The 25,827-nt window shown below is 43.8% G+C and overlaps 1 protein-coding gene across 1 annotated transcript in view; it reads right to left on the reverse strand.

Moving 5' to 3' along the window:
- Positions 1-307: 307 nt before the first annotated feature.
- ARFGEF3 (ARFGEF family member 3) overlaps positions 308-25,827 on the reverse strand; it is a 73,926-nt gene continuing 48,406 nt past the window's right edge. The window contains exons 18-35 of the mRNA XM_083434727.1: positions 25,340-25,490; positions 24,305-24,619; positions 23,636-23,769; positions 23,374-23,519; positions 22,633-22,812; positions 21,291-21,435; positions 20,234-20,356; positions 18,600-18,703; positions 17,376-17,520; positions 15,854-15,982; positions 14,683-14,859; positions 13,527-13,641; positions 12,895-12,997; positions 11,938-12,069; positions 11,087-11,217; positions 6,595-7,822; positions 3,844-5,897; positions 308-3,392 (exon numbers count right to left, since the gene is read on the reverse strand). Coding sequence (XP_083290853.1) covers positions 5,706-5,897; positions 6,595-7,822; positions 11,087-11,217; positions 11,938-12,069; positions 12,895-12,997; positions 13,527-13,641; positions 14,683-14,859; positions 15,854-15,982; positions 17,376-17,520; positions 18,600-18,703; positions 20,234-20,356; positions 21,291-21,435; positions 22,633-22,812; positions 23,374-23,519; positions 23,636-23,769; positions 24,305-24,619; positions 25,340-25,490 — 3,650 coding nt within the window. The 3' untranslated portion in view covers positions 308-3,392; positions 3,844-5,705. The remainder of the gene's footprint in view (positions 3,393-3,843; positions 5,898-6,594; positions 7,823-11,086; positions 11,218-11,937; positions 12,070-12,894; positions 12,998-13,526; positions 13,642-14,682; positions 14,860-15,853; positions 15,983-17,375; positions 17,521-18,599; positions 18,704-20,233; positions 20,357-21,290; positions 21,436-22,632; positions 22,813-23,373; positions 23,520-23,635; positions 23,770-24,304; positions 24,620-25,339; positions 25,491-25,827) is intronic.

Genomic DNA, 25,827 nt, shown 5'->3' on the forward strand with positions numbered 1-25,827 from the left:
AGAAGCCACAGAGAGGAAAAAAGCGCACTAAAGGTTATAATGAGATGAGGTAGAGGTGGGATACTGGCAATCCTGCTTGTCAATCAGCCCATCCGAAGTCCATGCATTCTTCCTGTGGGTGTACACAAACAATGAGAACCGTGGGTTTTTTTCTGTGGTAGTCATCCTTCTGAGTGTTCATCTGTCTCAAATTGTGTCAGAGATGGAGAAGGAGTTCCTTACGTCAACTTTTTATATGTATAAACATCTGCCGCATAATATGCTCCCCGTTGCTGATACGGCAAAAACAACACACACCTCCAAGTAGTTGAATTTTGGATTTACTTTATTCTACAACACGAGCAACATAAATAGTTTATTTGTTTTAAAATATCTTCCTTTAAGAATTCCCTTTGAACAAAATATACACAAAATACATTTTGTAAAGTGGTTTACAACGAACTGTTCAACATAGACACGGGGGGGGGGGGACGGAACAAATCTGTTTCACAAGAAAAGAGGAAAGGGGACTAGGGAAGTCATTTTAATTTAACATCACAAGGAAAGATGGGGCAGGATTCAAGGAAAGTTTAATAACATATATTCATAGTTGTGTAGGCATATGCTGACTCTATATGGCCACTCTGCTTATACAGAGCGCACTGACATTGAACCAAGGGGAACATACATGGCTCTACTGCATCTTTCCTGGTCATTCTTACCTACCAACCTCCTCCCAAATTGCAGGCCTTCAGTGCTCTGCGAATTATGCTTGCAAAAGGCTACAATCATCTTATAGGCCAAAAAGGCTGGGTTTACCCATTTGTAGTCTTCAATACATTTTGGATTCCTGTGATTTTCTACCTATATGTGAAATGGAGCAAGGCTCCATAATGAAAGCCAAGTCAATTTTGTTGTTGTTATATTCAGTTTTGAGCGAGTTGTATCTTTGGCATAAGAGAACGAACAGTCCTTTGGGGCTTTCACTTCTTAGCAATAAATAGAAAAGTGGTTTCTATCCATTTAGCTTGGCACTGTATCCCAAATGGTAGACAGTAGCCATTGCTGGAAGAGACTCTTGCCATATAAATAAGCAGCTTCGTTGCTCTAAGAATGACGTTGCAGTTCTGTAGTACAGCATCTTTTCCATTTTAGTTAAGATGGAGTGTTCTCTGTGGGCAGAACTATATTTAGACGAACAAACAAGATCCAATATGATAGCCCTGTGCTAAGTCTTCTCTCTCTGACTTGTATTACACCCTGCCCCTTATCTTGCTGCTCACAGCATTTTCTCACAGCATTGCCCCCAGGTCTTAGCAGAAAAATACTTATACAGCAGAGATCACTGGACATGAGAGAAGTTGCACTACACAGAATGGAGGTGGAGGAGCAAGCCTGACACAGGGCTGCCGCTCTGATTTTTGTAATGTACAAGTTCCATCCTCTGCCCCCTGGCCTTTGACACCTGAGATACTTGTTTTCAGGACCCACCCTACTCCTTCCGCTCTTAATTCTAAATTTTTAATTCTAAATTTTTAATTGTTGTAATGTGCTCTGGGACCTGTTGGTGGAGGGCAACTAATACATTTAATAATAATAATAATAATAATAATAATAATAATAATAATAATGTGTGCCATGTTATATAATCACAGGAGCTTTTCATTGTGAAATGGCGCAGGCTTTAATGCACATAATGCTGTGTGTGGCATTGCCCAAGATCCCCTGTTTTGAGATTGGGTGGGAGAAAGCAAAGGTTCAATGAGTTCCTATGCCTTGCCATGTCCACTAGAGGAGCATGGATGCTTTGCAAGATCAGCCATGCATATGTAACTCTTTGCTCATAAGAACTTTCTAGTTCATAGTAGCAGAAGGTGCAACTTGGCCAGTGAGCTTATTAAGTGTCTCCTTCCATTGAATGTGACTGGGAAGCCTTTTGCTGCCAGAGAAGGAAGCTCAAAAGGGACATTGCCACACCCATAAGACTTGCCTTTGTGGTTCATGACTGATTTGACATTTGCCCTCTGAGTCTATGCAATATATTTCATTATCACCTAAGGCTATAGCAGCTTTTCAAGGTCAGCCGAAAAGTCCAGACCACCTCCACTCCTAACAATGCTACTGCGTTCTGTTAAGCCACCAAAATGAGTTTCCATTTGATCCACCTAGTGCATAACCCCTCGACAATCCCCCCTATGTGGTGCTTCTATCCTGTTCTACCCCGCTCACCAGCCAAAACTTCCCATACCTTTATGTTGAAGGCCAGCTTATATGGTTTGCTTTGCTTCTGGCATCCAAAGAGAGAGGATGGATGCAATGTGGGGTAAACATCCTGATCTGCTGGGCAGCTGCAATCAGGAATGGTTTAAGGTGGCTTCTGCAGTTGGTGGCTGTACTGCCTCAGCTCCTTAAGAAAAGTAACAATAGTCCACTTTTGTCTTTCCTGTAATAATGGCCATAAAAATCTTGTCATGCCACACTTATCTTCTCAACATGTGCAATTCACAATATTGGTTCACATGTAACATATACTTCATTGTACCGGGGGGGGGGGGGGGCGACCCCTCTGTTAGCAATCCAGGAATTACTATTTTTTGGCATTCAGTAGAACAGATGCAGAAATCCTGAGTGTTGTATATCTTTCTCTCTCTATTTAATGACTCCGTTAAATAGACGCTTACAGGGGACAAGCTAGAATTGCATATAAAATCCAACTAACAAACAAAGTAGGCGTGCATCACTTGAAAATGTTCCCCTAAAAAATTCCAACTTCACAAAGAGCCATAGAAACACTGCATATTTAAATGGAAAATGGAAAAAAAAGAACAAAACAATCAAATTCGGGCACAGTAGCAGCTTCTTTGACAAAGAATTCCATAATATAGTTACAAGGATTCAGCAGCTGTGAGATTGTGTACATTCATAGTCTCCCATTCATTTCACATACAAACAAAGAGCGAGGAGTACGGGAATTTTTGTCCAAGGCAAACTGCAATGCATCATAAATCAGGCTGATGAAGACTCACCCCTTTTCAGTTCAATTAATGAGACCAATATTCAGGGCTGGCATGAGAGGCTGTGATGTGCCATCCAAAAGTTGTCCTCAGCATCATCATCTTTGACACTGCAAGTGACCCTGAGATCACACATTACTTTGTTGGGGGTCTTTAAAAAAACACCTGCTCTTGCAAGGCTTACCTGTATAGTTGCATCAGCCTTGCAATCTGTGCACCCTGTTTTTGAGGTCGTCATTGACTCAGTCTGATCTCCTGGGTATGTGATGGACATGTGTATGGGGCCATGTGCCAAATGGATTTGAGGGTTAGCTGTTGTGTTTTAGAAATAATTAAGACGTGAGGCCTCCTATGTTGGATGAGGCCAGCTATCACTTGGGTAGGGTGGCAGCAAGTCCTCTCTCCATATGCTTAAAGGTAAAGGTAAAGGTACCCCTGCCCATACGGGCCAGTCTTGACAGACTCTAGGGTTGTGCGCCCATCTCACTCAAGAGGCCGGGGGCCAGCGCTGTCCGAAGACACTTCTGGGTCACGTGGCCAGCGTGACATCGCTGCTCTGGCGAGCCAGAGCCGCACACGGAAACGCGGTTTACCTTCCCGCTAGTAAGCGGTCCCTATTTATCTACTTGCACCCGGGGGTGCTTTCGAACTGCTAGGTTGGCAGGCGCTGGGACCGAACAGCGGGAGCGCACCCCGCTGCGGGGATTCGAACCGCCGACCTTTCAATCAGCAAGCCCTAGGCACTGAGGCTTTAACCCACAGCGCCACCCGCGTCCCTCTCCATATGCTTATCTAGGGCCATATGCTTATCTAGGGCCAAACCCAGCTGGCTGCTCCCCTATGGGATAACCCTCTCCATATGCTTATCTAGGGCCAAACCCAGCTGGCTGCTCCCCTATGGGAGCTGCTCTCAGCAGTCACCATTCTGCACCAGAGGCAGAGCTGGGACAGCAAGTGCTACTCTTTCAGCTAGGCTAGGAACAGCTACCACTTGGTTTGTCCTTGCACAGAACTGTCCCGCAGAGTACTTTCGCTTTTGCATCATACCGATTAAAATGCAAGCAATTTTTCAAAATTATGGACCACCTTGAATGCAGTGGGAGATAAGCAATATATAACTGTGGCATATAAATAAAGGTGGCCACACCCATATTTTATAGGCCCTTTTCTAATTAATGGACTATATATTTAGCTGTGTATGCTAGACAGCTTGGATAAAGGAAGTAGATTTAAGAGGACCAGGGTGAAAGGTCTCTGTTCAAATCCCTGTTCCGATATGAAGGCTGCTTTACCCTTTTCTCAAACTAAGCAGCCTCACAGGACAGATGAGAGCATAAAATGGGTACCACCTGCCAAACCTACATAATTATTTTATTTCTTTTCATGGAGAAAAAACAAATTGAGGAGGCCACAGAGAGAATTCTGGGGCAGTAGTCAAGCATCCGACATATTCACCTACAATGTAGGAATGGGACAAGGCAGCTGTTGTAGAAAACAGGCAAGTTGCAGCTTTATGTTTCTTTTCTGTAGTCATATTTATGATCTTTTCCCTTACTTAAAGACCTTTGGCTTGACATCAAAGGAGGCGAAACCTCTTAGAAGTCTATGGCTTTTGGCATGTGTTATCCTATGCAGGATTAACTATTTCCTCCCTAGACAGCTTCCAGCATAACAGTCCTTCCCCCAGTGGGGCAGAACTGCAGGAACAGCCTTCCAGTAGGAGTGTTGCTATCACTTCTGGGAGGAAGAGGAAAGGTGTGATAAGGGCTGTGTGACAGCACAGCCCCAACTACACAGTTGCTCGTCCCTCCTCTTGGTCAGCAACACCGATGCTCCACCAGGCAAGCTGCTCTTGCCATATCACACCATACCGCATCCACATCTAGGATGTCACCAAATCACATTAAAAGGGCTCAGAAGCCAGTGCACAGCTGATTCTCACCACAACCCTGGTGTGTGATAGAAAATGAAATGTGCACTGTGAATTTTGAAAATGTATCAGTTTTTGAATTCGGGTCATCTGTTTTTCACGTCACGTTTTACATGAACAATTTATTGAAACAGCTCATTGAGTTCCATCAATTTGTTTTTTGTTCTTTTTTAAATTGAGATACTTTCAAATGTCAGTCTGCCAGTTTTGGGGGCACAAAAAGGTTCTATACTAAAGACACCTATGCATCTGTTGTACTCTTCAGAAAATCAAAGAGCTTGCATTCAGAATGTACTTAATTCAAAATTGTACTAGAGTGGGAAGATGTTGATGCCACAGTGAAGGTTTGTGAAAGCAGGCTCTCACTTTGGTTGTTCTGTATCCAGCCTACTTTTGTGACGGTGTCCATTTTGTGCCACCTTCATTCCACTACCATTTCCCTGTGGAGAAATACTTCACTCTTTGAAAAATATGCAACATCAATATACTGAGTTTTCATATATCAGCCTGACTTAAAACAGCATTTTCAGATTTAATATACAGTATTATTTTGGGATACTTGATGTATAAGCACACTGTGGTTACTACATGCTCTTGTAGGCATGAGCAAGATTGAACTGTGCTCTTAAGCAGTTAACGGCATGGGACAGATGTTGCCAGTTTCTAATTACCAGCAAGTAGACAGTTACCTCATCACTTTCAAAAGATAACATTTCAGTAACTGCACTTTATATTTGTATGCCTTCAATTCATTCTCTAGTGGGTACTGCATCCAGTGTCTACTACACAATAATGTCATACACTCTGCCCACTCTGCCCAACCATTCTCTCACAGCCTGGCGAACTCGAATGTCAGTCACATGACAAGTCAGCTGACTGATGAAAGGGAACACAGCTGGCTGGAGAGCTGTGAAGATCTGGTCTGGAAGGGCCTGAATCTGGTTAAGAACTGTCAATACCATGTTGGTCCATGCCTAAAATGATACAGGGAGAGAGGAAATCTGTAACTATATAGCTGTGTAAAAACATCGTGAAGAATATAGCTCATAATGTAAATATGAAGTAATTTCTGAAAAACGTCAGCATCAAACTTAAGTTGCCCAATGAAAAAGTCTTTAAGGTTCAAAACACAGCCTGCCACTGAGGGCTAGTCCTATAATTAACTTTTCCACCCCAAGCCATCTTGGTTCACCATGTATATGATTCACTTTGGTAAGGCCGAGATGCATGAAGGAGTAGCTGGTGTGGCAAACACACTAAAATGAAAAACTAAAAGCAAGGCAAGGGACAGCAATGGAAAGTACTGGATAAGCCAAGTTATTGTAGGAAGTGTCACAAACCTCCTGTTGAGGCTGGAAGTTACCATAAGAAACTCACAAAGAACCTGAAGCTTGATAGAACATGGGGTATAATGGCTGCTCTGGCTCAGAGGTTGCAAGGGTCAGTGGGCAGGTGGGTGTGGCTGTATGGGACACCTTAATATTTTACCCCAAGTGCCCAGTGCTTAAGGCTGCCCCTGCAAGCACAAGTGTGTGTGATATTCTACAATAATGAATGCATATTTCCGGAAGACCTGCTTTCTGCTTAATCCCACACGAGGAAAACAACTACTGCAATTGAAAAGGCATATTTTCTTCCATTTTAAGTTTCTCCGTCAGGCTGTTTTCTTACCTGTATTTGCGCCTCCCCATCCCGGACGGATATGTTGAGTGAACTGACCGTTGACCCAGAGCGTGACCTCTTCTCCTGTCTCAAAATCTCTGGCCCTGCACTGAAGGAGTGCCTCATTTGGCCCTGATCAACCAGATTTTGAGGCCTTTGTGGGAGGGGGGAATCTGGCCCTCTGGTGCTGAGCGGGTCCCCTTTCTTGTCGACTTTCATCTCTTTGGCAAAAGTGGCCAGGTTATGCTGCTGTTTCCTTTTCTTATATTCTGTCATGAGCTTCGATATAGTTTTGTCTGTGGCGATGGTGTAGATTTTGTTGCCAGCGCTCTCCCACCACTCTTTTCTCCTGCCTTGGTCTTTCTTCTCTGTTTTGGGACTCAAGGGCGGAAGCAGCAGTATATCTCCACTCCCTCCTTTGGGAGTGACATTCTCCGTCAGGGAATCCCTAATTTGGCTTTTGTCATCTTCCGAAGGGGTGTCCTTCCCAGAGAGGCCTCCGGTAGATGGGGTGGATGTTTCAGATTGGAAGGACGGAAGGATGAAGAAGGGGTCCCCTCGGAAGACCGGGAGCTCATCAGCACTGCTTTCCAAATCCAGATGCATTTGAATATAGTTGTTGCATAACTCCATGCAGAGCTTATGAAGCCTTTTGATTAACCAAGCCCAGTCTGCATTGCTGACAGGCTGGACACTCAGAGATGGCAGCCTGGCTCTCCACTGCCTCTTCTCCTTCCCCCTTGGTGGGCTTACTTGGGCCGTCTCTTCAAAAATGTCTTCGTCTTCCGAAGAGCACTGTTGGGATGAATCGGTGCTTCTTTCGTCATCTTCAAAGAGGATTTTCTTCACCTGCTCTGCAGTGATGTTTTCCTGGTTGGTCATAATAGCGCAGATCAAGGCATGGAAGTAAATGTTGAAGCTCATTGCCGATTGGCGGTACAAGTTGGCAGCTCCACCAATGCCAGAGACCTTTTTGAGCAGGCACTTCAGCCCAGTCCTCGTATCAAACTCTCTGGCTGTCCGGTAGGAATCCAGCAGCAAGTCAAAGATGACAGCCAAGTTCTGCATAGAAATGTACCTGAGGAAGCCTGCCAGTTTAGTTTCCGGTGGTTGGTGCGCAGCCTTCTCTTCAGAGTGCGAGGGCCCTTTCACAAACTCTTCCAACAAAATATCGTACAAATTCTGTAGCAGCACTTGGTGGGACAGCAGGCTCACTACGATTGTTCTGAAAGGGATGCTTCATGCAGCCAAAAGGTGGAAGGGGTTGGGGAAGGAATGACAAACACACTGAGTATCTCAATAATATTTTTAAATCACTTGAATTTATATCCTACTGCTCCTCCAAGGAACTCCAGCTGGTGAACTTATAACTATATCACAATCATTATGATAGCTACTTACAAAAAATTCCTCAAAACATTATCTCTGTGCCAACCTTCCTTAACCAGGTACTGTTCCAGATATTCTGGACTATAATTCCTATAATTGCTATTGGCAATGTTGATTGGGGCTGATGTGGACTGTAGTCCAGAACACCTGAAGGGCACCAAGTTGAGAAAAGTTGCTCTGGATCAATATTGTCCAGGCAACATGCACAATCCATTTTCTTGCTGCATTCTCCTACAATTTTGACCCAAACTGAATTTAACACTCCCCGCAAATTAAAATGTTTTTATTTATTATATTAATACGCCACCTTTCCTCCAAGGAGACATATTCTTTGACATCAGGGTTTGGGAAACCTGTGCCCCTCCACACGCCACTGGACTCTCAAGTCCCAAGAGTCCTAGCTCAGATAGCCGAAACTCAGGGATGATGGGAGTTGCAGTCCAGCAACACCTGAAGGGTGATAGGTTCCTCATATTTGCTTTAAAGAGTTGTCATACAAAATCCTCAACATTTACGTTAGTCTTCTATTTATACATTAATATGTGTTTTGTAACATGGATAATTCATTATTATAGCAATGTAACGTTAAACAAAATATTATTTGAAAATGGAGGCAAGTGAACAACACCCCAGGGTTTTTATAAGGGAATTTATCAGGGGAAAACTGGATGTATGTATACCATGATATCGCACCAAAGAATACAAATGAAAGGCCAAACATTCAAGCCACAGTGGATATTTGGCCTATTTACCACCATGAATAAGTTTATAGATATGGGTCAGATGATGGTCTGGACAGTGTGCTATTCTCTATTTTGTGTGCATAAAGAAAATAAAAGGTTAAGTCTTTGGCTGCAGTCATAAACTCAATTACCTGGGAATAAGTACCAATGAGTTACTTCCAAATAACAATGCATAGGATTGCAGCAGTAATTAGGAACACAAAGCTAGCATATATTATTTGAGCATGAATGAAAACAAACAAATCAGTTTGTTCTGCATCCAGTCAGCCTCATGGAAATGTAGCTACCTTGAAATTTGTTTTCTGAGCTTGAATCTCTTCCCCCAGCTCCCAGGCCTTCCATTTCTGCCCACGTCCTTGAAAAATATATTCCTTCTCTTGTGCTGTGACACTCTCTAGTGGTTGCACTCTGGCATTCATTTCATGGGCCTCATCAAAAGTGACCCACTATAGAAATTCTCGAGGCAGAAGCTGATGTTTGTCCAAAGTGTTGTGCCCCAGCTGCATGCGGACTTCAGCTCAGTGGTGAAAGGGCTCTGGGGCTGTGCTTCCCTTTTAAAGTGCATGCAAATCATACAGTGACATATTGAAATGTGCCAGCATTGTGGATGGGGGCGGGAGAGTCCCCCATATTTCGTGCACTCACACAACACTGTGGTGAGGGGACTATATACATGAAACTTTCTTGTGGGAGTGAAACCTCCCATTCCAAGAACATTTCAGACAGAGGTTCCAGCACATCAAGCGGTTGCAGCTACAGCTGCACTGGCCCAATTCTTGGCAAAAACCAGCCTGAGAATTGGGAGGGGGCGGAATATGTAACCTTTCAACCTAGGCGGTTGGCAAACAGCAGTTTCTTTTATTGCTAGGACTGCCTAGCTAAAACGGTAATTTCTGTGGAAGAGAATAGATATTAAATCAAGGACTTTTATTTTGCCTTTTGCATTAGGCTGAAATGCTCCCTTACCCAAGCTTCCTGTGCATTGATGGGCGGCATTCAAAAAAAAGAAAGGAAAGAAAATCAGATAGGAAAAGAGGAACTCTACAAAAGGCCAGCACGGTTACAGAGCTGTGCATGCAAGACAGGCGTAAGCAAGCAAGCAAGCAAACAAACAACTCACTGTTGCAGCAAGCCTTATCAACAGGGAGCAGCCATACTTTACTATGGATCAAGCAGCTAAAACAAATTAGGCAGTAAGGTCCCCTTCATACATCATCTATTTTTTATCACAGTGTTTTCTGTGTAGGCACAACATGGGCAGCATGAACATTATTTTCTCTGGCTCAAGAGTGACTGATTAGGCTATAAAATCGTTATAGCAGAAAACCCCAGGGGAACAATTGTAGCTCCGTGCTACAGCACATGCTTTACATGCAGAAGGTGCTTGGTTCAATCCCCTGTTCGATCCCAGGTTAGGATGGGAGAAGCCCCTGAAAATGTGGAGAGCCAATGCCATTCAGTGTAGATGGAACAATGCTCTGACTCAATATAAGGCACCTTCTTCCTGCGTTCCTCATCTTCCACACTATGTGCTGCAAAGCTGTAGCAGACACTTGCTTTGCTACTGCAGTAAAGGGGGAGAAGAGGAGGCAGAAGTAACTCTAAAGAAACTTCCAAAATCAGTCACGACAAGCCCTCCGGAAGAATTGGGGGGCAGGGAGGGAGGCAGTTTGCACAGCTGTAGAAGAGGCGGTGCGTTTTCCCTTCACCCCTATTCTTGACCATCTCCCAGCCGTGAAAGAGAGACCTAACAACAACTATTAACCATGCTAGCTGAATGAACAGAGGCATTGCAACTGATTGCCAGACATGCAACAGAGGCAAGCATCAATTCAACATCATTTGGTAAGGCATCTGGCTACAAAACAGAGTGCTGGGGCTAGTTCTGATCCAGAAAGAGAATGCTTATATATATTCATAAAATGTTGCTCACTGTTGTTACAAAATGCCTTTAATAATAATTATAGCAATTCAGATGTAAGAGCCATGGCTTTCTGCAATAACTGCTTGTGAAGCCATGTTTACTAAATATCCTGCACTTTCCCCATATACTGTGACTGGTTTGTATTCTGCATTACAGATGGGAGTCTAAGATCTGCAATGAAGGCCTGCATCTAATGCAAGCTACTGGGACCAAGGTAAGTGTTCAACATGGCCAATCATGGCAAGTGTTTAGCTTGAGTGAAGACTGGGATGACAGGATGAGAAAAAGTGCTTCTTGAGGGTCAGCACGGATTGCCTTTCATGCTTTGCCACAAGAAACAAATCTGCCCAGATTTAAATAGATGTGCAGACTTTCCCTTTATTTCCTGCACCTGTCTCATGTCCTGCTTTGCCTTCTGGGTCTCGTAATAAACAAGTCACCTTACCTTTTCTGCGTATGGCCATTGGGCTTCTTGTCAGGAGGCAACTCGATGATGAGCACACAGGACTGAGCATGCTCAAACCCTTCTTTGTTGTTTGGCGTTTTGGGGGAGCACTGGGTGTCTAACATGAACACCTACAAAAACAAATAATGCCAACTTGTTAAAGCCCTGGGCCAATTTAGGAAGGGGACGTAACATAGCAGCAGGGCACACAATTTGCACATGTAGATGTCCCAGACTCTGGATTTCCCACAGCAGAACTGTGTAAAATGTTGAGGAGCTCATAAACTGCATCCATTCACAACACAGAGCAGGCAGCAGGGGGTTAGAAGGGTTGAAGGCCTCATTTGCTACAAGGCAGTTCTTTATATATCCTTAACCCAGGACTGTAAAGAGAATTCTAAAAGTGGCAACACCCAGCACAGCAAGTGATGCTCTCTGTCCAGATAAACCCACTACTGAGTTAAATAGTTAGCTTCATGTGAGGAAAGAAAAAAAAGGAAGTCTAGGTTTCATTACAAAAAAGTTTCATGGTGCAGCCCATCCAAAGATTATCAACTTGGCAAGAGAAGAAGCATTCACTAAACGGAGGTGCATCAGGCCTAAGCCATCTTAAAATGCTTAATTAATGTTGGCATCAATACCTCACTGTTCCTTAATTGAAATGGTATAAAAAAGACAGCTTAAAACAATTAAGAAATCTCACTGTTTGTAAAAGCAAAGCCCACAGGAAACAATCCAGTCACAGTTAAGCATGCAAATCCAACTGATTACTGTAGAAGTGTGAAGCCTGCACCAGTGCCTAGGTTTAACTTAATATGCATTTTGCTCATTATATCTCTCAAAGTCTTCACCTGTTGAGCCATGGCCCGTATTCTCCAATATTCGGCTTCAGCACTAGGAGAGAGGGAAGGGGCTGCCACTTTTACCTCACAGGCATCTCCACTGAAGTTTTCAGAGCCGCTGTGGAAATAGCCCAACAGATTCTGCAGAGAAACAGCACCAAATAGGGTTGATTTTTTTAAAAGATTGTGCTAGGTTATATTAAGCCATGGGTAGGCAAACTAAGGCCCGGGGACCGGATCCGGCCCAATTGCCTTCTAAATCCAGCCCGCGGACGGTTTGGGAATCAGAATGTTTTTACATGAGTAGAATGTGTCCTTTTATTTAAAATGCATCTCTGGGTTATTTGTGGGGCATAGGAATTCGTTCAACCCCCCCCCCCCAAATATAGTCCGGTCCCCCACAAGGTCTGAGGGCCAGTGGACTGACCCCCTGCTGAAAAAGTTTGCTGACCCCTGGCTGACATCAGTTTCTTTCTCCCTCACACACATACCTAATTGATGAACCTGATGTACTTTCATCATCATGTTCTTTCAACTTATTTTTTAAACAAAGCTTACTTGTGTGTTATTTTTCTAAAGAGCTCACTAGTGACAGTCTGGAAGTGCCCACTAGAATGGGTCGTGCACAGGTTGTACCCCATTTATTTGATTGCCTTAAGTGTGTGTGGAGCTAAATTCAAGCTCCTGCCTTAGCTTATGCAGAGATGTTGTTTTTTTCCATATGAGTAGAGACCATAAGCCATTTCTGTGATGGTTGAGCCGCTTTCCCAAAGCGCTGTCATTGCAGAAATCTTGCTGGCTGCTTATACATCATCCACACAGAGATGCTAGTTCAAACAACCAATGCTCCCCACCCTCCAAGGTGTTTGCTATTTAAGTAATCATAGATGAGAGCAACAGTCTAAGAAAATAGTAGCCGCATATTGGCAGAGATGCTTGTGGCACCCAGTTAAATGCAAGTGATACCTTCACTGGCTCAAGAGTTGCTGAGAAGGCATCCTGCAGCGCACAGCATGCCAGCCTCCACATTTCTTCTGTAAAAACAGGACCAGCTGTCACTAGAACATATCTGTAGATAAGGGAAAAGACCATGAAGCCGATAACCAGCCAATAACCATTTCACAACACGATTGCAAAACTGGGATTAGCTCAAAAGCCAAAACGGCTTTTCTTATTGATGTAGATCTATGAAGAGCCAAGTGAAGCCCAATATATAAGCTTAGATCAAGGCACCTTGGAACATCACTTGAACATGCTCTGTTTGCACTTCCTGTGTAAGGCTTGAAGGAGTAACCAATGTATTTCTCCCCATACTTCAAGTATGAAGGGAAGTGATGCAAACTGCTTTCAAAGCCGCAGAGTTACTGGGTGGACAGGTGCTTTCAAAGTCTGAACTTTGAGTTGGCAAAGAATAATTTTCTGACATTTTCTGCAGAAGCCTTTAGAACCCATACCTTCTTTAACTAGAGGTAATTTTAACTTTCACATTAGTATTTCATGTCTAATTGTGTGTGTCCCCTAAAGGACCTGTGAGCTTTAGTGTTACGTGCAAACTGGGCCTATGTGTAAAATGAATATAGAAATGAAAGCCATCCTACCTGATACAGGAGCACCCAACTCTAGAGATGGATTCTGTCGGTTCTGCCACACAAGCTACCAGTAATTTGAAGAGGTCTCTGAGCATTGTGTTGATCATATTCTCATAGCCAATATCTAAAGAGGAAATTAGGCTGTTGGCTTTGATATTAACCATAATGTAATAGAATTACAATACAGAGGAACTACTGCATTTTTAGAAATAAATGCACACGGCATCTTCTTCATGCATGGTCTTGCTGCCCTCGGACCTGGCTATAAACTGGGATATTGCTAATACTCTAGTCAGGATAATTAGAGCTACTTGCTTGGCTTGGATCTAGCTTTTGTGCAGGGGGATAATACCAGATGATGTTCAGATCCGTTACAGTTTTACAGTATTAATTTTTCTTATTTATCGTTTAATCAAATTCATATATCGCTAGATTGTAAAAAAAACAACAACCCTCAAAGCAGTTTACTATAATGCTGTGACATTTAGTACTGGGGAAAAACTTTTGCCCCAGTTCAGCTAGGATGCTTAGTTACATGTTTCCTCTTCAGAGTAGTGTTTGGATCACTGCCTCGACTCATCTGTCTGTGCTTTAGTCAATGTATTCCTTGCCATGCAGATACCCATGGTGCTGTGTACCTTATAGTCACAGATGGTTTGGGGTTAGAGAGAATGTTTGGTTGGTACTGGAGGCTCAAAATCTAATTTGGGAATCAAATCCCATTCTTAAAAGCACTGTGAATGGGTGTCTTTGAAATTTTCATATAAACCAGGCTTCCTCAACCTCGGCCCTCCAGATGTTTTTGGCCTACAATTCCCATGATCCCTAGCTAGCAGGACCTGTGGTCACTCATGACCAGTGGTCAGGGATGATGGGAATTGTAGTCTCAAAAAATCTGGAGGGCTGAGGTTGAGGAAGCCTGATATAAACAGAGCAAGGACAGCTGAGTAGTTTCATTTTTCAATGGAGAAATAAACATTCCAGTGTATATATGCCAAGCTTACACCTCTTTTTTTACTCAACCATAATCTTTTCTCTCTTCCAATAGCAGTTCATCCATGTTTAAAAGGTCCTGATCACACTGTAATAGTTAATGCCAAAACTAAAGTTTGTCTACAAGAGTATGGTTAGAATGGGTGCAACATATAAGACTACATAAAATTACCTGAATGTATGAAACTCTGAATGTGCTCCACTACTAGTTCACAAGAAAGGCCAATTGCATGCTTGAAATTAGCAGATGCCACATCCCAGTAAGAATGGTCGCTGTGGCTGCGATGAAGCCAAAGGGACATTGTAGGGAGCAGAAGGTGAACAACTGCATAAATGCCAAACCCAGGGCCTAGAGAATAAAAACACAAGACAGATAAATATGTTGGGCCTTCAGACAGATGCTTAGGGCTAACTCAGGACAATACATCCTATATACCCATGGTGGATTCCTTTCCTTGAGGCTGACCAGAGAGCAAAGATGCACTGCAAGGAGGGTTTCACTGACAACTGCGCACTTACGGTATATGGAACTTCACCTGCCATTTGCATAGCTTCTTTCATAATTGGCATGTCAGTAATTTACTGGCAGCTTTTCATATTACAATTTCCCCTTTTAAAAAAGCCCCATGTATAATGCCTGCACATTTAATATGGAAGTCAACACTCAGGTGGCATCTCTATGATACACTTGTGTATTTTCCTACCTGTGGGTTTGCTACTTTATTAACAGATCTATAAATAGCAGGCCTGGCTCCCCGCCGGTGACATATAATTCTTATTATTCAAAAAGTGAATTCTAAAGGAAGCCTAAAAGACCATTAACTGTTAATAACTCATTCTCAAATTGCCCCCCCCCCCAATCAAATTGCCTAGCTCCCTGTGTCCTTGTTACAAAATACAACAAAATATAACAATTCTAAAATGTTAACAGCAGTAAATCAACTAGATGTGTTTGGGGTGATACAAAAGTGCTATCAGAGCTGCGAGAGTCTGTTTGCTCAGCTGATGTTGCAGCCATCAAGTGGTCATGGAGGCAGCCATGTTTCCCCCTGTATAATTCCCCCTGGAGTGACGGAATGCCACCAAGCTCTGCTGCGCCCAGGGGGACTTGCACAAAGTTCGTCCAAGGTGTGTGGTGATAGCAGAGGTAGGGCGCAACCCTCAGAGCACTTTGCAGGTAGTACTTTTAACTCTGTGTTTCCAGGCAGTTCAAATGGATTCTCTATTCAAAATCTGCCTGGAGATGGGATGGGATGGACTTTAATGAGCCCACCCATCCCTGCTCTGACCCAGGGGTAGGAATCCTACACTTTAGTAGTAGTCAGTCAATTCAAACCAATTACCAGGTGTTTTGGTAACATCTCTCAATAGTTCAAAGAGCAAATCCAGGGTGGGAGGCTGATGCTGACGGGGGCAGTTGGATATGGCAGTAGTCAACTCTTCAAGCAGAATGATCCAGACATTAATAAGGCCTAGGAAAACAAAACAAAACCGCATGTGAGAAGCCATGTGTAGCATAGTTTTCTGTTGTGGAATTTATTTTGCCAGGTTCCCAGTTCCTGCCCCATTTCTCTTTTATAAGTGCTTGAGAGATGCTGATCACTTTGTTCAATCTTCCTGGCAGATTTTACTGATGGTTTTAATGTATTCGTATTGTTCTAGCCTTGCATTTCATTTTACTTCTCTCTTTGTACATGGCAACAGTATTTTTGAATGGTGGGGAGGATTATAAATTATTTAAGAAGAAGAGAAGAAGAGTTTGGATTTGATATCCCACTTTATCACTACCCTTAGAAGTCTCAAAGCGGCTAACATTCTCCTTTCCCTTCCTCCCCCACAACAAACACTCTGTGAGGTGAGTGGGGCTGAGAGACTTCAGAGAAGTGTGACTGGTCCAAGGTCACCCAGCAGCTGCATGTGGAGGAGCGGAGACACGAACCCAGTTCCCCAGATTACGAGACTACCACTCTTAACCACTACACCACACTGGCTCTCTTAGATACATAAATGCGTAAATGTACAGAATGTAGGTGAAGGGGCTGCACCCTTTTTTGGGGGGGGGGTCTTGTTGAAGACTGCATTCTTGAGGTAAAACTGTGAATTGACTCTCCCAGAACAGGGTACGATCATAGCATATATAAGCATACAGAATGGTGAAGATGTAAAATCACACATCATCACTGTCACGGGTGCATTATGCCCATGGGGAAGGGGCAAACCATAGAAGTAAACACAGGAGATTAGTATTGGGTTGAAATAGGCCACAACTTTCATTCATTACAGATGCAAGTAGGTTTTGTCCCAAGGCATTGGGTATGCATCTAGTATTAAGCAACCTGTCAACTGTTTGATGAACAGGATGGGGCTGACCCAGAGCTTGGTGGGGGGTCGCTCCTAACATGGCTCAGGAGCTACAATCCCACTCAGGCTGCCATTAGGAGGGGCGTTATGGTCCATCAGCCCTGTGTGGACATGCCCTGGACCAACTGGATAAAGCATAGAAAGGCCCTCATTCTCGCCTTCCTGCTCATCTTCTAGCAGGTCACTTACAGCCTGGGTGGGTGGGTGGTGAATCCTGTGACAATCTCCCAAGAAGGTGGCTACCTGAGGCTGTCCTCTTAAATACAGTAGGGTGGGCCTAGTTCAGCCCCCTGCCCCGGGTCCTGACTGGCCTGTTCGGCAGGCCTTCCTAGGAAGTTAGAAGGGAAGATACCAGGCCGTGCAGGAAGAAGACAGCCCCTGGGTCTGGGCTGTGGCTGTAGCAAAAGCTGCTCCCCCAGAGCCCCAGGTGAATGGACAATCCCCGTTTGGTAAGTGCTATTTAAGGATGTTCCTCTTTAGGATCACAACAGTAATTTTGCTTACCTGTGTCATCATCAAAATCAGAAAGGACACACTCAATGCCATCTTCACTGCTTGCAGATCGTTCTTGTATTCTTTGGGGTAAGTTAGCAAGCTTCCCACTGAGAAAAATAGGCTTCAGGGGCATTTTGTAGATTTTGGCAAGCAACTAAAAAGGGAGAGAAATGATGAGACTACTCTGCAGAATGTGCTGGCATGATAGTTTCAGAGCTACATGGTGTAGAACGTTCACACAGAAAACGATTTGGCTAAAATAGTTTGATATTCTAACAGGAAAGGGTGCGTGTGCCCAGGGATTTTGTCTGGGCTTCTGTTTCAGGCTTCAATGCTGCACTCAGAAATGTGGGAGTAACCCCTGGAAGCAGAAGGACAACATGCTGTGTGGTTGCTAAAGATAATATAATCAAGCCACTCCCATGTGGGCATGAGACACCACATATCTATCATGCAGGGTGTCTGTCATTTGCTGATTATGTTGATTTAATGTACACAGGACCTGATCAAAACCTGAGCATGGAAGTACCCTAAGCCTTGTATTTACAAATCCAGTCTTGGCAACTCTATAAGCAAGCACTTTCCTTAACACCTTCGGTGAGTAACAGTTGCCTCTAGGCAGCCAGGTTTTGCTCCATCATGTGATCTCTCTCTCTTCCAGCAAAACAGAGACAAGCCCAGCAGCCGTTAGTAGCCCAATCACTTTGCTATGTTTCCTCAGTAAGAGGAGCGATGGGAAAAGCTATTGCCACTGTGTTTAAACACTTGCACGGCTTCTGATCTGGCAGAAGAAAGAGCACAGAAATTGGTAACTGCGCCATCTGTGCTCCCTGTGGCAAGAGAGAGAAATAGACTACACTGCCAGAATCCTCAAAGATTTGCTATGTGTGTCAGCCAGAGAAACTGAAAGAGAAGGAGAACAAAAATATATAGAGGAGCCTCAGCAGTCATTCTATTTTCTGTTGGGAGCTGCCTAGAATGGCTGAGGCAACCCAATCAAATGAATGGCATATTATTAGTATTAGTATTAGTATCCATAGCCTGGAATGCTCCACTTGAAAATGCATGTGTCCGCGCTGCTGTATAGTCATTTGTAAGAGGCTCACCATGAGGCTCAGGGCTTTTCTGCATGCTGCAGTGACCGACCTGTTTACACAAGGAAGAGCCGCTACAGAGAGCCTCTACCCCCTTGTGGATGCCATTTCAAACAGCTTTTAGCATCCTTGTGCTCACCTGAGAACACCGCCTGAGGTAATCAAGAGCAGGAAGGCACAAGTCTGTAGACATGGATCCTGATCCTGGCACACAATCCCCAACCTCCTTGCAATCTGCCTCCCCTGGGATGGAAGAAAGAAAACGTCTAAGCAGAACACAGTGCTGGTCTGAATGCTCTTAATTACTATGACCCTGTATGGTGACTGTGGAATCCAGAGGGATTCACTAATTCACAGAATGCACACAGCAGTTATGAGGAATAACTTGCAGAGGAGGATGAAGAAATGTCTTGGTGGAAATGTTAAACATAGTATGTTCAGTCCTGCCTGCACAGAGGGATTCTGCTGTAGGGCCATCCCACTCCTCATGTCATATATTTCCATGCTCTATACAGATGGTCAGAACGATCACTTCAAAGTTGGCCCTTTTGTGCCTCATTTCTATTGAAGCATCCAGTGATCCTGCACCCCAGGTGCAGTTTTGTACTCTTAATGTGCAACAAGGAGGAGTGGTTGCCAACTGCTTTAACACAAGGTGTGGGAGGACCTCCTATGCAGAGAATGCTTTGGTTCATAATAATAATATTAACAACTACATTGTGCAAGATGCGGCAAACCTCACAGTATCTTTTCTAGCTTAGAAACGTAAGGAAGAAATGTCACCAGAATATCACTCCTGCCCCGCCCTTTGTGAGACTTTTTTAAGCTTTTGATTATTATTATTGTATGAAGGTCTCCTTGACACTGTTCCCCACTCCACACTCATCACCAGGAAAGAGCAGTTACCATATTTTTCGCCCCATAGGACGCACCTAGTTTTTTTTGCGGGGGGAATAAAGGAAATTTTTTTAATTCCCCCCCCCCCAGGCGCGGGGGCTGGCGCGGGGAAAGCCTGAGCTTCCCCCGACCCCAGCCCCCAGAACAGGCTGCTGCCCCAAGCCTTGCGCGCCCGGTGGGACCTCCCGCTGGGCGCGTGAGGCTTGCGGACATCTGCCCGAAGCAGGGGGCGGGCTTCGCAGCTCGCCCCCTGCTTCGGGCTGCAGGCTGCTGCCCGCAAGCCTTGCGCGCCCGGCGGGACCTCCCGCCTGGCACGTGAGGCTTGCGGATAGCTTCCTGAAGCCTGGAGAGCGAGAGGGGTCGGTGTGCACCGATGCCTCTCACTCTCCAGGCTTCAGCGAAAGCCTGCATTCGCCCCATAGGACGCACACACATTTCCCCTTCATTTTTGGAGGGGAAAAAGTGTGTCCTATAGGGCGAAAAATACGGCAACTTTTTGTAGACAGAATCTCTTTCACAACTGTGAGGGTGCCTGGCAAATGCCAGTGCAGTAAAAAATAAAAAAAGCTTGCAGATCAGGGAATGGCAAAGGACCCATTTTCAAAAAGGAAACAAAAAAGCCCACTAGAATTTTTGGAAAAAGCAAGCATTTGGCAGGGTGGAATTACAACAGAACACCATAATAGCTCCATGTGGGCACACTTTCTCAAATCACAGTGCTGTGACTTCAATGCTCATACAAAAATCACAGGGCTTCATACCTCTAAAATGCATTCATACCCTTTGTTGACATTCAGTAAACTGTTTGCATATGTTTCCACAAACATCAAACCCTATAGTAAACATACAGATGGATATATTTAAAAGGTTCCTTACCCAATCCTTTGACAAACTTCATAAGGCACATGATATAACTGGTGGCTGCATTTGCAAAGACCTGGATGTTGTCTGTATTTAAAAATGCTTCAAAGACATCAAACACAGGTGCCTGGCATTTTCCTAAGGGAGCAAGAAAAATTGTTTAGCTGATACAGATACACATTACCTGGAAAAGCCCATGATTTTCTAACTTGCTTCAAATTAATGTGCAATGCAACTCTATATTTACTTGGAAGTAAGCCCCACAGTGTTCAGTGGCTTTACTACAAGAAAAATGGGAATAAATTGTCAGAGTCAAAATTGCTCTTCCAGATTTTGGGGTTTCAGGTACCATGCTTCACAGGGACTTTACAAGTCTTCTGTACAACTGGAGACATTGGCTTTTATCTAACTGCGCAGATGTAGCAATTGGGTCTGTGTATGTATCCTTATTAAATCATTGAGAACCAAGCTTTGGTTTTCCTTAAGTGAGATCCTGATTCAGACCTGAAATGAAGTGAGCAGCCTCCAAAACAGTTTGAGCCAAATCAGGCCACTGAACCAAATCTTGCATTCAGTGCTCACTCACAGTTGATACAGACAAACCTAGTATATGCATTTTTGAAAATTCCTTGAAGATGCTTTTCTACTGCTTACTATTAATATCTCAAAAGTGGTTTACAACATAAAAACATTCATGTTACTAAATGCAGCTACTAGAGACAAGCATAGAGTCAAATTATGTTGGTTAGTGACTGACAGCACAATCCTATGTGCATAGAAGGAAGTCCCAATGAGTTCAAAGGGGCTCATCCATTTTCTACAACTTTTTGCTGAACAGAAAAAAATTATATTGACACGGTTTTTCAACATGTGGGGAAAATGTTACACTCGCCGTAAAGTCCTTTCAGAACTCTGTTGTGATGCAAAAACTTCACAGTAGTTCAGATCTACTCATTTATTCAGTATGTTTTTGGATAGTCTGCTACATGGATTGCGTTGCCTTTCCAACACTGCCCCTTAAAAAACCCAGTACCTAAATAGTGGTATCTAGAAAACTGCAGAAAGGTCTTACCCATTGAATACTCTCCAACAAGGTATTCCTTAACCTCCGACTTGCTGCTGCTGCGCACAGTTTCTAGTGCGCTGAACAATGGCCTCCACCCTGACTGGATCCGAGTTGAGCACACCTCCACCAGCTCACCTATGGATGTGATCACCTGGCACAATCAGAGCACACAAAGCATTGCAGAAGTAAATAATCCAGCACAGAGAATATACTGTATGAGAAATACAGAAGCCGATCAGCAGGTAGGGTGGAGATACAACAGCAGCTTCCCAGGAGCAAGGTCTCTGGCTTATCAGGAGCTGGGGGAGGCTGCACTGGTGGGGCCATTCCGGTGCTCCTATAGGTGTTGTTTGCAGTGTGTCAACCTCTCCACTGCCCTTCCACTCCTGGTAAGCAACAGTGGCCCACCTGCTGGAAAGCTAACTCTGCCACCCCCGGTGAGCCACTTCTGATTTTATATATGCAACCGAATAATGCTACCAGGTTATTTTTTTATATATACAGGAGACCTACATGACTTGAGTAGAAAGCAATACAATTGTTGATAACATTTTTCTAATTATGATAATAAAAAAATAACCTGCACTATGGCAACACAAGTAAGCACTGGATTGTGAGGCCAACATCCTATGCATATTAAGCTGAGCACGTATATTGCCATTTTCTTTCTTTTCCAGATGCTCATGATAATTTGTCGTTCCATCTCTGGAAATCCAACTAAAGGAGCCAGTGTGGTGTAGTGGTTAAGAGCGGTAGACTCATAATCTGGGGAACCGGGTTCGCGTCTCCGCTCCTCCACATGCAGCTGCTGGGTGACCTTGGGCCAGTCACACTTCTTTGAAGTCTCTCAGCCCCACTCACCTCACAGAGTGTTTGTTGTGGGGGAGGAAGGGAAAGGAGAATGTTAGCCGCTTTGAGACTCCTTCGGGTAGTGATAAAGCGGGATATCAAATCCAAACTCTTCAAATCCAAACTCTTCTAAAAGCCCTTCCTGATTTTGGTGGTGTTGCTAGCTATTGCTCATACTCTTTAAAAGAGAGGTGAGGAGACTGTGGCTTTCCTCTCATCACCCCTGACCATTGGACATGCTGGCTTGGGCTTATGGGAATTGGAATCCAGCAACACCTGCTTCAGAAACTTGAAAGATGGACACTTCAAATGAAATTCTCCCAATGCTAAACCCTTTCCAGTATAAAATACAAACAAGCCCTGCACAGAATATTCTTTTGCCATTTCCCATTCCCAGGAAGCAACTGAAAGGATTGCAATTGCTAGGCATATCATAGGAATCAAAGGGGTCTTGCAGTTGAAGGTAGGCTGTTGCCATTATAAATAAGGTTTAGCTTGCCTGGTCCTGGACATCTTCGTCACAGAGTTCCAGCTGCATGATACGCTCAAAGGGGCGGAAGAGGGCCTCATTCAAGTGAAAATGAGGGGGCTCATTCCAGTCTGTCAGAACCTCAGTTAGGATGTCGTGGATAAAAGAGACAGCCTTCCGAGAAACATGCCTTTCTTTATGGCAGGCAGCCTGCAGCAACAAGAGGAGTAAAAAGCAGGATTTCAGTCAAGCAAAAAATGCCTTTTCGGCAAGAGCTGGCAAGGACTCTTACTTAGGAGGAGGGCGGGAGAGAATTCAAAGAAAATCTGGTAAAAATGTCTACAGTTAAATACAACGAGGAAATCTGTTTGAGCTAGATTTCATGTTACAATGCCATTTTAATTTTATTTTGCCTCTTTTATCTCCCCGAGCTATTTGATTTCCTTAGACTGCGATCCCCTTAGAAAAATGGCTGTATGTCGTTCTGAGCCCATGAGATGGAGGGGGAGACATAAATCAACCAAACATACAAACGGCCAACCTATCATGAAGAAATGAATAAAGCTGTTTTTATCAGGATCTGTCTAAGAACTGTGCTAGGCTGATGGCTATAAGCTGCAAATTTCCAGAGTATAATCTTTCTTAGTGCTTCGTTCACCTGTACATTCTCTTTTTCAAGTACATTAATTAACATTGTGGTTGCCCTTTGCAATTTTTACAATACACAGAGAAATTGCATGGGTGGGGAAGAAGCCTTTGTAATTCTCTCACCTCCACTAGGTGAGGGGCCACCAAGTTCCAGCAGCGCATAAGATGGAGAAGAGGGCGGCATTTACTCCTTACAATTCGGAGCATGGCCCCTCCAAGACGGAACAAGTGGAGCGCACTTCTCCTGTCTTGGGTAGATTTTACTTCACCTACCAGGGCAAAAAAGACAGTGCAGAGTAATTGATAATATAAATTTAATACATGGTATAACACACACACACACACACACACACACACACGATGCTTTGTGTCTTAAGAGGCTTACCTGGCATTGCCAAGGAGTAATCAACAGTGTCTGTAACTGAGTGGAAGAGCTGGGACTGAGAGGCTTTCTTCAGCTGATACAGGAAACCCACCAATGCCATCAGATTCAACTTGTCAACAGCATCTTCAAATAGCCTTCGGGCAAAAAGGCAGAATATATCACTTGATCTGGCCAAATCATAGAACTGTAGAGTTGGAAGCGACCCCAAGAGTCATCTAGCCCTGCAATGCAGGAATCTCGACACACGGTCCCTCATCCAATTTGAAACCATATGGGAACCCGCTTAGCTTTGCAAATGTGCTAGCAGTTTTCTTGCAGCATCGCTAGGGGAACATGAAGTCTGACTTTGAAATACACAAACAAATGAGCCCGGGGTGGAAGTAGGGGGAAAGGAAGTAAACCAGCACAAGTACCTGGGAGAAGGGGTTGGACTCGATGGCCCTTGTGGTCTCTTCCAACTCTATGATTCTATGATTCTATGATTCTAAAAACTGCATGCCCATTAGTGGGGCTGTCTATATTTTAGAACATTCATTGATGTTTTTCTGGCAGCATTGCACTAGAATGTCACCATTTGAAAATTTTGGATATTCACAGTAACACATCCATGATGGTTTCTTGAAGAAACTCAGAACATGGAGCAACTGTCAAATGTGATGCCAACCATACCTGTCTGCTTGGGTGGAGAGGGTAAGGATAGCTTTGGCAGCGTTGCTTCCAGTCATCAGGCTGCCCCCACGGAAATCAAACGCTCTTCCCTTGCTACTTTCTTTGATGAGCTCCTGAATGGAAACCGGCTGGATTACAGGATTATTCCTCAGTGCAGTCTCTTGATCTAGAGTCAGTTCCTGGGTGTTGTCTGTAGATTGAACATCTCCCTGAAGCCCGTCTGTGGCCTGTTGGCCCTGGGTAATAGTTACCGGTGGCTGAGATGTCCCGTCACTAAAATGAGCATGTTCCAGTGTGCTGATGTACTCACAAACTCTGAAAAAACAAAGCAAAAGGACAGAGGACCTTATTGTTTTTTTCCACTGCATACAACTTTTACTCTTTGAGTATGATCTACAGCCTCCTGAAATGAAAAGCTCTTTTGGAAGCAAGGTGTCACTGGACTAACTAGTCATAAACTTAAACTTTCCTTACAACATTACTGCCTTTTAAAAACATTTTAAATTACATTTACATTTTAGATGCAGCTGTTGCATAACAGAGAGTGAATTTTCAATGCTCGAATACATAGAAATAAGATACATAACAATACAAGGATTATTGTCTGGATTATCTAGAGTCTCCATAACTGATGACTATAGACCAGAGGATAAACTAGAGACCAGGAGGGAGCAAAGTGACTATGATCTTTGCTCTGGAAAATTACAGACTTGCGCATGTGTACAAAGCCATACTTTGAGTTGGTCCTGTATGCGGTGAACTATCAAATGTGTATTGAGCTCCTACCTAAATAGTTATTACCCATTGAATGGGGGATAGTCACTGTTTTAAAAAGTACTGTTTAATTTTCTTTATGCAGTACAAACACACTGCCTGGTCACTTTTATGGAATCGAAAAAAGTACACCAAATGCACTGAACAGCAAACTAGGTACCTGCCAATCAACGTGTGTTGTCAGTTGCAAAGAAATGTTGTGTTGGAGTCTAGCCTAAACTGCCTCAAACTGAAGATGGAATACAGTTTCCAATTCCATACCTAAATACGTGCGGCCAGCAGTCTTGATTGTGGCTTCCCATCTCCAGTCCCACATTAAGAATGGCATCCATGCACAAAACGTGGGCTGTGTGGAGGCAGACCCCTTGCACTTTCCCCATCTGTTCCAGTCTTTGCTCCACCTTCTGTTTCACTGTGCCATTACAAATATAAATGTTAGAAATAAAGAATCTCTTGTTACGTCTAACACAAGAAAGGCTTCTGTATAGGAGAGAACTGTTATTGTAGAAGTTTTTTTTTTCTTTTAAAAAGCAAACAAACTCATTTTCAGCTTCTTTCAAGGTTTGCATGCAGGCCCTAGTCTTTTTTCTTACCTTCACTAAATACATGGGAGTAAGAAAATGGATCGTGCTCCCTGGAACAAACTTGCACGTGTTCAGTGGGAAGTGTGAAAGGAGCTGTGTAAAGGAAAGAGTCTTATGTATTTGTATGACTGGAAACCCATATTAGGTAAGTTTCCAGATTGCATG

This window comes from Podarcis tiliguerta, assembly GCF_965153285.1.
Source record: "Podarcis tiliguerta genome assembly, chromosome: 3".
NCBI classification, from domain to species: domain Eukaryota; kingdom Metazoa; phylum Chordata; class Lepidosauria; order Squamata; family Lacertidae; genus Podarcis; species Podarcis tiliguerta.